The following is a 13525-nucleotide window of genomic DNA, read 5'->3' as shown; positions in this document are numbered from 1 at the left end:
GAACATCAGGAAACACTTTGTCACTGTGAGGGTGACCGAGCACTGGCACAGGCTACCCAGAGGTTGTGGCGTCTCCATCCTTGGAGATATTCAAAAGCCGTTTGGACGCAGTCCTGGCAACCAGCTCTGGGTGGCCCTGCTTGAGCAAGGAGGTTGGACAAGATGACCTCCAGAGGTCCCTTCCAACCTCAGCCATCCTGTGATTCTGTGACTCTGTGCGAAGCCCACTGGGGAAGGTGATAGATTGAATGAGGAACCAGAAAAGAAAGAGACTTTGGCAAGATACACATTTTACAACAGTTTTCTGGTACTGTTTTACCTGATACAGCACCCTCAGACATTGGAATAGTCCAGTGTGCTCAAGGGGGACAACAGATTTGTTCCTGCACCTGTTCTGCAGAAACCTACTACCTCTAAAGAGGAGACTTCCTAGGAAGTTTATTGACGATTGCGTGTCAAATGAAAGAGTCGAGAGAGAAATAGGTAGGGAATTCGCCGACAGATAAAGCTGAACAGCACTGATGTCACTGTGTATTTGCCCTCAGAAAATAAGTGAAGTTCTCTAGGTGTAGAGCAAACCCTTGACAAGTGGTGTGAGGACCACCTTGGACTGCACCGGCCACAGCCCCATCCCAAGTGAAAGCAAAGACACCTTAACTAGCAGAGGACCTGAACGGCCGGCTGTGTCCAGCAGCATAACCACACACCAGCACAAGCGCCACAAACACGCTGGCGGGGACAGTGCCTCGGTGCCCAGCTGGAAGGAGCAAACGGAGCCGGGGAGCTTTCAAAGGTTGTAGGGGTGGCTGCCAGACAGACACGATGCTCAGTGGCAAGCTGGCAGCGGAGGGAGCAGCCACTGCCAAGGAAAGGGAAGGGAGCATCACCTAAGTCCCACCAGGGTTAACCTGCACCTGATGCAGGTGATGGGAGTGGGTATTCTGGCTGGAGAAGACATCTCTGAGTGCTTTGGGGGAAAAACTACCTTCTGGTCTCAGTACAAAACACATTATTACCATGGCAGTCAAAAGGTGTAAACATGTTTAGCAAGTAAAGCAGAACAGCTTTCCTTAAAAAGAGTTTGTTAGGTAAATAGGACACATTTTCATGAATCTCTTTTGGCAGTCCTTCATTCAGATCAAGAAGGAGATTCATATCAAGTCAAAGTGACAAAAAATTGTTAAATACATATTTAGACCAGACAGTCACACAACAAAAAGCAAGTTGGGATACCATGAACAAAAATGGTATTTAATGGGTGTCAAACTTGTGAATACTGAATTCCATTTTATCACTGTTGGTTTAGAATTAATATGACAAAACCAAAGCAGCAGTACTGTATGAATGCAATTATACTGCTATAAAATCCTGATTGTCCATGTAGTTCATTCACACAAGAAAATAAATTATACTGCTAGCAGCACTTTGGCGAACAGATGCATGTCAAAGTTTAGCATCAACTTAATGTTATTGGTGTTAACTAAATTCAAAGTAGTTAAATCGGTACAAAGGCAGGGTCCAGGCTGGCCCCAGCATTTATTATATGTGTTAAGAAATGGTCCAAAGCTGAACCCATCTTATTAGTCTTTTATTGACATTGCCTTTGGCAGAGTCATTGTCTAAAAAGTGAGAGAAAATACCTGATAAGCCAGACGTAAAGAATTTGAGCTTAAAGCCTGGCAGACTGCTTGAAATAGATTAAATCCATGTCGGATTTGGACTTGGACAGCTCTAACAGTAGGTAACGGGAACCACACGTGGAGGAGCCCTCATGTTCAGGCCTAGAAAAATGTTATGAAGGGAGCAACCTAACTGAAGGCAAAAGTTGTGTTGGTCAAGGAATTGATGATTTAACACGGTGCCCTGCTTCCAGATGCCCTGATCAGTTATGCTGAGGTAACGTTATGGGTAAGTACATATGGATGTAAGAATGGGGGATCATAGTGATGGTTGTTTTGGGATGCAGGCATTTGCTTGACTCGTACCTGCTACTCTCCTCATTAGCACAAAACCAGTGAAATGATGGGTACTTTGCTGGTTGGCCCTGGTGGAAAAAACAAAAACGGCTCAAGAAGTTCCTCTTCCCATGTTGCCCTTCCCGGCTGCCTATTGTCATCCTTTGCAAGCCCCTTGCTTGCAGTGATGCAATTGTTTGTACGGCCATGCTGTAAACGGGACTGCTGAAATGGTCTGGGTTAAAAAAAAAATCTTACTCTCCCACCCAGAAATAAAATAAACCTGAGTTTTTCTAATGTGATTGCTTCAGTGATCCAGTTTGCATCTTGGCTTGAGAAACAGTTGCATTGGAAATGCTTGCGTGGAGAAAAAAAAAGGGGCATGGAGTGGGAATAAGCAGAAGAGGTTAGAAACTGCTTAGATCTTGCAGAAATAAACATACATTGATTTATCTTATCCTTTTATTGGGGAATATGCACCAACCTTACTTTAAACTTTACAGATATTCCAGAAGCCCCACTAAGGATCACCTTCTCAGTCAACCTAGCATTAAAAATAGTTTATTTCATCAGGAAAAAAATACAGCTGAAGAAAAGCTTAGGGAAGGAAATGTCACAAGTTCCAGTAATTTGTTCCACTGCAATCAGGAATATCTAAATGAGTAACTTAAAAAGGTTTTGAAGAACACTAATAAACAATTAAGATTTCTTCTCTACATGTCTATAAAGATGTGTATTATATTGTACCAGTACAATACATCTATCGGTGATGTACAAACACCGTACTACAACCATAGGATTGGAGAGTTGACCACTTCCTCAGGGCCCACTTCCAAACTGGAGAAAAATCTCAGTTCCTTTAACCCTGATCATAGGTCTCGGCAGGGAAAAATTCATGTTGTCAGATTTGGTTTAGACCACAGAAAACAAGTGAAGTCATTTCTAAAAGGTCCTTACTCCTTGCCATGAGTACATGAGTCATAGAGTTGATCTTATTTTATATATGAGGGCTCAGTTCCTGCCTCAGCTAGTCACTGTCTATGCAGGGACATGTGGGACATGGCATTCTGGTGCTGTTTCCCCTCTCCCACTTCGGGGGGGTGGGGGTGGAAAGAAGGGGGTGCAGTTGCTTTTGTACTGCTGCCCATCCTTCAGGGACTCTGCCAAGAGTGAACATCTAGCTGTAACGGGCTTCGTCACGTCATTAGGAGCATCTGAGAAAATGTTGCCTACAGGAGGTGCTAAAACCTGCATTTGGGGTGGAGTGGGATGTTTGGGTTCCTTGACTCACCCCAGGCACCCATCCAAGTGGGATCTCTATCAGAAGGAAGCCCTTCTGGTAGAGAAAGAAGGATTTCTGGCAGAATCCAGCATAGTGAGATGGGTCTTTGTTAAGGTAAGCACTGACTGAGAAATACATGTATAAAACAAGTTTTCTTTGCAGGAAGGCAAGAGTTGTGTCAATTTAGTGCGAAGCTTGTTAGATCAAAGTTTCCTGTGTTGACCCCGTGGAGAGCTATCTATGCAGTGCTCCTGGCATCTTCTTCTTTAAAGCTTCTAAACTTAAAAACATCTAAAATTACATTCATGCTCTCCTAACATTATTCTCCCATGGAAGTAATTACTGCAATTATAGGATACTTCTACAATGCTAAATGCACCTGATCCAAGGAGAGATCCCTGGTGCCCTCGCCTAGTGAGGCAGAGGGGCTCATGTCCACATGCATAGGAGCAAATGTCTAGAGCAGACTGACTGCAGTGACGGATACGTAGCACATGGGTCTGGGTCTCCCCGTGACACACAGTGGGGCTTTGATGGACCTACAGTATGATTGTTTTTCTGGGTGGTTTTTCTTCAGTTCCAGCAGCTGAAATAATGTGAGCAGTGTGCCATATCAACATGGGGTTTTTTAACCTTTAGCTGAGGGTATGCGTTGCATGCCCTGGGGCATGGCAAGATGGCACGTGTGAGTGTCTGAAGGTACACAGGCCTTGCTGGAGCAGCGTCACAGGACTGAGCAGGGTGGAGGCAGCTGAACTTGGTGCAGTCCAACCCATACTGCTGTTTGTGCGTGATGCCTGCAGAGACCCATCTCTAAAACCACACCTTTGGTTTGGTTTGGAGGAAATAGATGATTCACTACCCCAAAGGAGAGTCTGGTTGTAAATGAGCAGTTGTGCCTTGTGGGCAGGTGGGGCCCAAGACCTTCAGATGAAGCTGGGAGCTGAGTTATCTGATGGTACACATTTTCTCAGAGGGTACATAAACAGAAATTGAAATTAATCACATGATCTCACAAAGGAGCGCAGGACTGCATGAGATAATCTCTGCTTTAAAAAGCTGCCTGTGAGATGAGAAGTTTTAAGAAGTCCTCTTCTAGATGGTGCAAGAACCCACCTGGTGGGAGGACTTCCTGGGGGTGCCTTGCTCAGCGTATGACACCTGAGTGACCAGCTGGTGTCATAAATCCCATGCTAAACCCATTGCATGGAAACACATGCATCTACAAGGTGACACCACTTGACTTTAAAATGTAAGTTGGAAAGGATGAGATGAGAGCTTTTTTGCACAAGTACGATTTTAATGTGGGCATGACCTGTAAACGCTTGGACTTGGGGAATTCTGTGCGATTTTGATCACATTACAGAATATTAACTTGCTGATTTACCAATGCAGATAAAGCACTTTACGAAAACTGAGGTAAGAGCTGTTAATCAGTATTTGCACAATACCAAAAAACATGCACAGTTGTCCCAAGTTCTCTCTTTGAAACACCTAGTTTCATTGAGACTATGGGTAGACTGGGAAAAGTTTCTTCCAGAAAAGACGAAGGATTAATGAAGCCATGGCACAGCTGGCCTGATTTTTCTTAATGCCTTCTTCGTTCCCAGGGGCTTCTGAGCAGCTTGGGACGCTGGCTCCTTTGGTACAAGCAGGCCTAAGCCTCTGGCCAGTAGTTTTCTTTCTGATAAACTTTTATTTGCCTTTAGCTTGCCTTTAACTTTGCACACTGTTTAACGTCTACCTCGTTTGGCTTTAATTATTTTTTTCCAAATAATTTATTAAATAATTGAGGCAGTAATTAAACGGCACTTCTGATGGTACCCATTTGCCGATCTTCAAAACGTTTGATCCATATCTCACTTAGAATCACCACACCTGAAATCAGCTGCTGAACAGGGGTTGATAACTTGTTAAAGCAGATGTACTTTTGACAGACAGCAATGTATTTCATTATCAGCATTAACAAAAAGTTGCATTTATAAAAAAATTATTTATTTTAAATTTATTTACATTTATAAAAATAAAAAATGGATGCCTGAATGTACACATTTTCCATAATAATTTATTACATCATGCCAAGAAAATATATCTTAAGCTAGAATATTTTTAAATAAAAAATAACCATAACAGAGTTAAATTCTTCTGCCGGATGAAAGAAATGTATAGCCTTTTTTTTTTTAATTGATACATCAGATTGAATATTTTGTGGTCTCATTTCATTGTGCAGCAGCTCATTCGGACTGTCCAGGAAGACTAATTAACACTAATGCTTCTAAAGAATTTTCATTTGTGATGCTAATCTGTCACAAAACCAAAAGCATCCTCAGAAAGCCAGGGAAAAAAAGTAAAAAGACTACATCTTGCAGCCAGCTTAAATTAGTGTTAGCTTGATTTGTCTTAATTGAAAGGTTGTTTACATCTCTTTTGTAAGTGTTTATAAAAGTTGGCAGACAGAAGAATAGCTGCCTACGTACATGAACAAAATTTTCTTTTATTGAAGCTGTTGTATATAGATCTGTCATTAAAAAGCCTTTTGAAATATTTCTGTACACATAGTCTTAAGGTATAAGCCTGTCTCTGTGTTTATGTATATACACACACCCCCCATGCGGTATTATTTTTGCTACAGAGATATTTATGCTAAGTCCTCATATTACATGAATGCTTCTATGTGCCAGTTCATTCTAGCAGCCTACTGGCCTCTATTTACATTTCTGTGAGATACATGCAAGTCGGAAAAATATCTTAAACACAACTTGTGAAATGTCTTGCTCTTGCACTAATATACACATGCTCGGATACCCCGGCTCAGCAGAAATGTAGTGCTTACATAGCTGAGCACCCGTAAAGCTTTATGGGGATTCATGGGCCCTGGGTCCTGCACTGCCAGCTGGGTGGACCTCGGGTTCTTCTCTGGTTCCCCACGTTCACAGCATCTCAAGCCAGGACATCACCCGACCGTCACATATGGAAATTGTCCAACTCTGATGAGGTTGGATAGACCCCACCTAATATCTTCAGGATCCACATTGGCCACGCTGGTAGAGGAAGGGAGAGGCTTGCTAAGCTTACGTGGCAGCAAGCAGCTCCCAGCTATTCATAAACACCTTTAAGAGATCTTGTCCCTTAAAAATACAGGTTAAATATTGTTGATAGGTGCACTGATGCATTCCTAGACCTTAAATAAAACTTCTAGGAAAATGGGCAAAGAAATTAAGATTCCTCAGCAGAGCATAATTAAATTGCAGCTTAGTTCATAATGCTGGCCACCAAAGTTTGCTTCATTTTAGTGTTGCTAGACCATGTACTGCATGTAAAGACAACTAGCAGAGCAGAGAAAAGCAGCAGATGCTAGAGATGCACAGAGTTAGATGATTCATTGTGTCATGAAGAATCTCTCTTTCAGAAAAGTGAAGAGGTTGGTATAGAAAAAGAAAGGGCTTGAATAGACCACATAATTATTAAAGAAAGAATTCAACAATTTCAGGAAAGAGCAGCGGAAAAATGAGAATCTTGCAGTGCTCTAAAACGTGCGTTTGCCTGAACGGCAGAGGAGAAACACCGACAGGCATGACGGAGGCCTTATTCTCCCTCCTCCTCCCCATTCCTGCCCCTTCTTTCCTTTAGGATTACATGGTGGGTTTGGCATGTTCCCTGTTGCACCAAAAGAAAATGTGTTTTAAAACTTCCTAAGTCTTTAAAAACTCCTCAGCTGATTATCTGTTCAAAGGTAACTAAAAGAAATGATTTAATAGCAGCTTCCTGAAGGCTTTGTGATGTATGCATATTTTACAGCAGTTTTTCAGTCTAACAAGACTAACTAGAAATAAGTATTTGCCATTTCAAAGATTTATTCTCACAAGTACCTGATGCATGTAAGGTAGAAGGCAGGTCTCGTGAACCAGGAGCCTCCTGTTCTCAGAAACACTCTGCTCCACGCTTACGGTTCTCTTTGTTTCCTTAAAAACAAATGTAATTTGTCTTTTCTCTTGCTAATCTCATCTGTGAATTTGAAACTAAATGAAGTATGATTCTGTATGGCATCACCTCACTGACGGAGAATTAAGCGTGTAAAAAATGTGAGGCTTTCCCTCTGCAGAAACTCAATTTTGCCCAAAAAACGCTGTGGGTATACAATATATGTGCGCTTCTGCAAAATCTTATTTGAGAGATGCATTCGTAGGGTATGCACTAATGTAAGTGACAAAAGATTCAGCAATGACAAGTCCTGTAAACAAACCACTCCAGGGAAGTAACATTAACACATAATTGTATGTTTTTACCATGTCAGACCTGTCACAAAAAATAATTTGAATTGTGATTATAGTAATTAATTTTTCCTCTGCCATTTGAAACATGCAAACTTATTATGGCAATGAGGATGATAGATTCTGGCCTGCCATTTTAGCACATCATATATTTACATTTCCATATGAAGAATTATTACCAAAAGATGTTAACAGGATGAGATCTACACATAAACGTATCCTTAAGTATACCCACTATCTTTACATTAAGACCTGAAGGTCTTGAGGAAAAAAAAAAGGGGGTAAGACTAGGCAAGAAAGAAAAAGCAAACCAGACATTTTGTCCCCAAAATCAGGCAGGTCTAGAAATCACAGTGCTGGAAAACTGGTTTGTGGGGTATCGTACCAGTTTGAAAAGAAAGAAGAAAACGCCATTTTTCTGTCTGCTGTTGCAGTCCCCAAAATTAATCTGTTAATCTGTTTCGTTATTGCTGTATTAACATTGTGTCCGGGGTGAGTGGGTGGCTGAGCTTCCAGCTCTGTGGCACTCCTTCTGTTTCAAAGTGGAAATTTCTATGTCTTGACATAAAGAGGGAAAAAAAGGGGGAAAGAAGAAAGGAAAAAAAAAAAAGAAAAGAAGGAAAGGTACTGATTCAGCTGGTAGGAGACTATGATAATACTGTCACCAAAGGCACCTATTTAGGTGCGCTTATACTATGTAGTTTTATAAATAAGCCCGAGGGGCTCCTTCTTCGCCACCACCCCCTTCCCCGAGTCTCGTGCTCTGCCTGCCTGATCCCATCCGACAGTAGAGCTATACCGCACTAATCCCCGCAAGTTTGGGACTAATGAACTAACTGCTGGGCTGCCGCCACGGAGCTTGGTCCCAAACTATACTGTACTTCACACTCGATTTATTCTCCAGATGGCAAGACTGCGCAGCCCCGCCGCGAGGGACCACCTCTTCCACTGGAGTGTAAAAGTGGACGGATGTTGTTTTCTTTGCAGATTTGATAATTCAGAGCTAGGAACTCGTGAGGATGGTTAGTTATTAGGTTTAATGGGTGCCAATCGAGCCGGCAACACGCGTATTCCCGTCTTTAATTTCAGTGTCTGTGTGTCTGGGTGGCGGTGGATTTGTCAGCGATGCTGCGTCACTGAAACCTTTATCTTCTCCAGCTGACGTAGCTGCGCGTGGTAATGAACATCCTCCCGTGTCCTCCTCCGAGTCAGACAGAAGGGATGCTAAAGTAGCCACCCTGACCAACGTTTTTTTTTCCAGTGGGTTTTCCAGCACGAGTTGCAAATTTAGCATATTTTAATAATATCACTGTTTACCATGGAAGCTCTCTGTTGTCTTTCTCTCTTGTTCGGTCCAACCCATGTTGGACCGAACAAGACCCAGTGGGGATACCACCGTCACAAGCTACCTGGGGATGGAATCATTTATGTAACAATCAGGTTTATTTCTTTATCAGCTCTTCAGTCATGGCAGAGTATTATCTGATGTTGTAGTTCTTGTGTGAAGAACAGGGTCAATCATTTTTTTCACCTTTCCTTAAAAATTCTAGTTTGACCATTCTTGGCAGGGACTTTACATACAGTTTGGAAAATGTGTCTATTCTTGCTTCTACTCCTATAAAGACCTTATTCTATCAAGAACTACTTTTTTCTCTACTATTACAATGTTGAAGTAGTTTACCTAGCTTAAAATTATAGCTTTTCTCATGGATCCTACAATAAGAATAGCATCTACATTACACTGTGTAATGAGGCAGAAAAGCCTCTCCCTTTCATCCATGTTTTTAGTACATTTAGTCAGAGGGTTTAGTACATTTTTTTATTTACCCATGAAATGTTTTATTGGAAGCCTGCGTGGGGATCTGATATACCCCACTAACATCGTTGGGATTTTCCCTGTTGGAGGAAGGGTAGGCACCGAGTCAACCCCTCACGAGCTCCGACTTTGGCAACCAGGTCCTCTCAGTTTGTCCCACAATTAAAAACATAAATCCTGATGTGAAAACTATAGTGACTAGAAGTATTCTGTCATGGAAGGGAAACGTTTCCATTCCTGGGGTATCTAGGCAGACAGATCTAAAACGTAGTGGTTCTAAGAAAATGCATCAATTCTCAACCCAACAGATGGCATGGGCGTGTTAACTAACATAGCAACATATTTTCTATTAAAATATGGGAAAAAACAACAACCCCCTCCCCATGTTTGTTGGTTGGTATAAATTCAGTGAAGTTGTTGGTTATTTTTGGGATACGTACCAGAGGGCTGCACATTTAGTTTATGTAAATTGATAACAGCAACAGCCTGTTAATAAGTGTTTTGTATGGAAATATACCTAGAAAGACACGATCTGTCTTTTTTGGGAAGGGAGTTTGCAGCCTGAGGAGGAAAATAGCTAATGAGACGGTCTACTGCTCATTATTATAATATGAAAAAAATCATAATGAATTAGGCTGCAAGTTCGCTAGAGATGTGCCTTCAGTTGGAATTGGATGCTGCCTTAGCGGATAATTTGGGGAGATCTTTCTTTTGCAAATTGGATCAGTGTGTGCTGAAACGGTGATAATCTGACTTTAATTAAAAGCATAAATTGGTTTGGAGCATGTTTTTAAGCCACCCTTCTGCATCATATCCAGAAGCTTTCGGCCCAGCCCTAGAAACCTGTTACCCCTGATCGGAGAAGGAAAACACAGGGGATTTGTGTTACCCAGTAATGGCATCATATGGTTCGGTTTACCTAATTCAGAAGAACCATTTCAGACGGCTGCGCGCCGGAGCTGTCTTCCAGCTGGACGTGTTTGTAGTAAACTGCATGCATCTTTGTGTGGCTTTCCTAATGGCCCCAGCCAGAGTCCATTCACAGCGGTTCGAACGTTTCGGGTTGTATTTTCCAGAGATTACCTCTGAACGTGCCCCTTGATCGCAGCACTGGGATGCGTACATGTGCGCCTTGTTCCCGTCTGTCCGATTAACTGGCATATGCTCCCAACCTTCGGAGAAGCACGACTAGTAGCCCCAAGCTGAAGGCTGCTCGCTTCAGATTTCATTAACTTTCTGCTTCATTATTCCTTCCTTTTAACCAGTTAGAGCCACCACTTGCTTTTCTCTAAACTTACCCTAATTATCGGGCATCCCAGCCCTGTAAATCAGTACACTGCAGACCTGTCTTAAACTGGCCTGGGAGACCCTGTTCTGATCGGACCTGACAACTGTAAGCTACTGTTCCCTCACACTGTTTAACTCAGACCACATTGGGAAACCGTCTCTGCCCCTCTCGCCGGCAGAGATTTGCATCCGTCTGGTTTAAATCGACTGTCATGTGCTGTCTTGCTGATTGGTATTAGCCTGGATATTAACTTTGATGATTTTTTTTTTTTTTTTGCCCCTTGAGTTTGCCTGTTTTCTTGAAAAGCATCTCTATCCAGCGACTGCATATTGTTAAAGTCATTCCTGAACCTCCGTGAGTCAGGAGCTTTAAAGTTTTATTAGCCCCATAAAAACTCTTCACAAATGAAATGACTTTTGATAAGTGTGCATTTTGACAATGCAAATTTGTTAGGGGCTGTTGGCGACTGGAAGGAATTTGGGGTTGAAACCGCAGTTGGCAGGAAGCAGGGAGCCCAGCACCCTCCGTCTCCCTCCCCTCTTCTTCTCCAGGCCAAGAAACGCATTTCATTTCAGAAAAGCATACAAGTATTCTTCATGCAAATCAAATATTAAACAGATTTGTAAATTTACATTCACAAAAATAGCGAACGGCCAGGGGAAGCGCGTGTCTTTGGAGATTTTATTTTGTGCCAGTGGGAGAATAGCTTTTTACATGGTTCAAGAAAAATCTACAAGTTATTTTGGTGGTGTTTTCACATGCGAGTTGTGAACTCTACTACGGGCTTTAATATGCTTTGGATACAGGGAGAAAAGGAAGATTTATATAGCAAAACCAAAGAATTATATGTACCTCAGTGCTTTCTGATGTCCAGGCTATTTTAGCACAGGCTAAAATACAGAGATTAATTACAAAAATGAATTGGTTTATGCAAATTTATTAACATGCCGGTTTTGTGAGTGCAGTGGGTTAGTGCAACACATTGTGGTTAGTATAAAGATTTGTGTTTGTTAGACTTGTTCAGCAATAGTGGACACAAAAGTCATGTTTTCTACAAGTGATGGTGTAGAAATACTTAGACATAAAACCCGAGCATTTTATTTACCAGTTATAAAGAAACGAGGAAGGTAAAATTGCGAGGTGCTGGTGATGACTGCTTCAATAAAAGTCCAGGAGTGACAGACATTTTGGGGACACCAATATACTGGCTGTCTAGCTTTTCCCCCACATCGTTTCAACAAGTTTTCTGCTCAGTGCACTTTTCTGTCAATAGAAAATAAGCTTTCTTTTTCTTTTCTTGTGCCTTTAAATACATATATATTGTAGAGAGAAGCAAGACTGACAGTTGTGAAAACCCTTGAAGAGTTTGACTTTGGCTGTGCTGAAAAGTGTGTTAGGATAAACTCCGTGTCCAGCGGTCTTGCAGGAGAAGATCTAGAGGTGCTTTTGCAGTCCAAGACCCTTCCTTCAAGCATGATGCTGCCAAAGGTTGAAAACGTGGAAGAAATAAGATGGGTGAGTAGCTACCTGTTTACCAGCAACACAGTAGCTTTCGACTGAAGCTGTTGGGCCAAGTTCACACAGGCATAGAGATGAATGGCTCTGAGTTATGAGGAAGGTTGCAAGTACCATATAATGTCATTGCTAGCTAATGTAATTGGGAAATGCATCTGTTTAAACGTGTGTAAGACGTGCTATACAAAAAGCATACGTGAAACACCTTGCATTTATAAAGAAAACCAGATTTCTCTCTCCTGCGGTCAACGAAGAACCAATACTGATGTCAGAGTATCTTATCAAAAACAGAGGCATAAATATCTATCTCTTTTCTAAATACCCTAACATGCAAAATGACTGTCTACGTCCGTGTGCCTTAGTTACATACATTGCAAGCAGGAGATGGGGAAACCATGTTAGCGACATATGAAAAAATTGGTTGGGGGGAAGGTCACTCCTTGGGGCAACTGGAGAAACAAACAGGAAGCTTTTAACTAGTGTTTTTAATTAGCACAGATATTATTTCCTGAGCAGTTCTCTATTTCTTCCTTTTTAATTGCTGACAGGTGTGTTTGTGTTTCACAACTGACTTTTCAGCCAATAAAAACCTGAAATGTAAATGGTTGCCATGTCAAATTACTTAAGAAAACTTTGAAATAGGCCTAATTATGCTATAATTGTTTTAATTGTCAAGAAAAGGGGGACGTTTGTTTAGATATACCATTATTTCTGTAACATGCCAGTAAAGGAATAATGCTTAATTATTCACTTCTATATTTTTGCAAACCGCTAGCCGAGCAACTAGCACGCGTGCAAGCTGTGATGAAAGGCAGGCAGATGTATTGGGATCTATTTTAATCTCAGCATCTAACCTTGATCAAACCGTTAAGATCAGGCGTGAGCGTACAACTGAGCAAATGCGTTGGGTACGTGGCGAGCCCCGTCCGTTCCGTGGGACTGCCCCTTCGGCCTCCTCCGCTCGTGATGGAAGGTACACCGTCCCCTTCCACCAACATTTAATTAAATTAACCGGAGTATACCTCTCAGGGTTTACAGCCATGTAAGTGTTAGACGTAACTTGTCAGTAATGAATATTCATGCTTCCAAAATGGCAGGGCCCTTGCTGCCACCAAGTAGGTTTTGCGGGGAGGTGGGAGGCAGGGGCTCTTTGTCCCCTCGCCCCCTCCCACCTTCCCTCTCGCTAACTTTGATTTCCGTCATGGAAAACAAGCCAGCCCCAACAACTTCTGCCTCATTGTCCGCCTTTTGCTTCCCTCTCACTTTGCCCAACCTTTGCACACAAAGAGCGCGCTCCGCTCAACGCCGCTGCCTTCTTTTCCCAATCCTCCCAAAATTCACCCCGGCGTGATTTTTCAGCCTCCCAGAAGCTGTTTATTTCCCCCCCCACGTACCCCC

General features: G+C 42.2%; 1 protein-coding gene across 1 annotated transcript in view; it reads left to right on the top strand.

Moving 5' to 3' along the window:
* Positions 1-13525, top strand: part of CLYBL (citrate lyase beta like) — a 115305-nt gene that overhangs the window by 74707 nt on the left and 27073 nt on the right. Inside the window, exon 4 of the mRNA XM_009288480.1 lies at positions 11939-12127. Coding sequence (XP_009286755.1) covers positions 11939-12127 — 189 coding nt within the window. The remainder of the gene's footprint in view (positions 1-11938; positions 12128-13525) is intronic.

Source organism: Aptenodytes forsteri, unplaced genomic scaffold (genome assembly GCF_000699145.1).
Source record: "Aptenodytes forsteri isolate BGI_AS27 unplaced genomic scaffold, ASM69914v1 Scaffold123, whole genome shotgun sequence".
Classification (NCBI taxonomy): Eukaryota; Metazoa; Chordata; class Aves; order Sphenisciformes; family Spheniscidae; genus Aptenodytes; species Aptenodytes forsteri.
The sequence above is the reverse complement of the archived record's forward strand: the minus strand, read 5'-3'. Positions and strand labels throughout refer to the sequence as shown.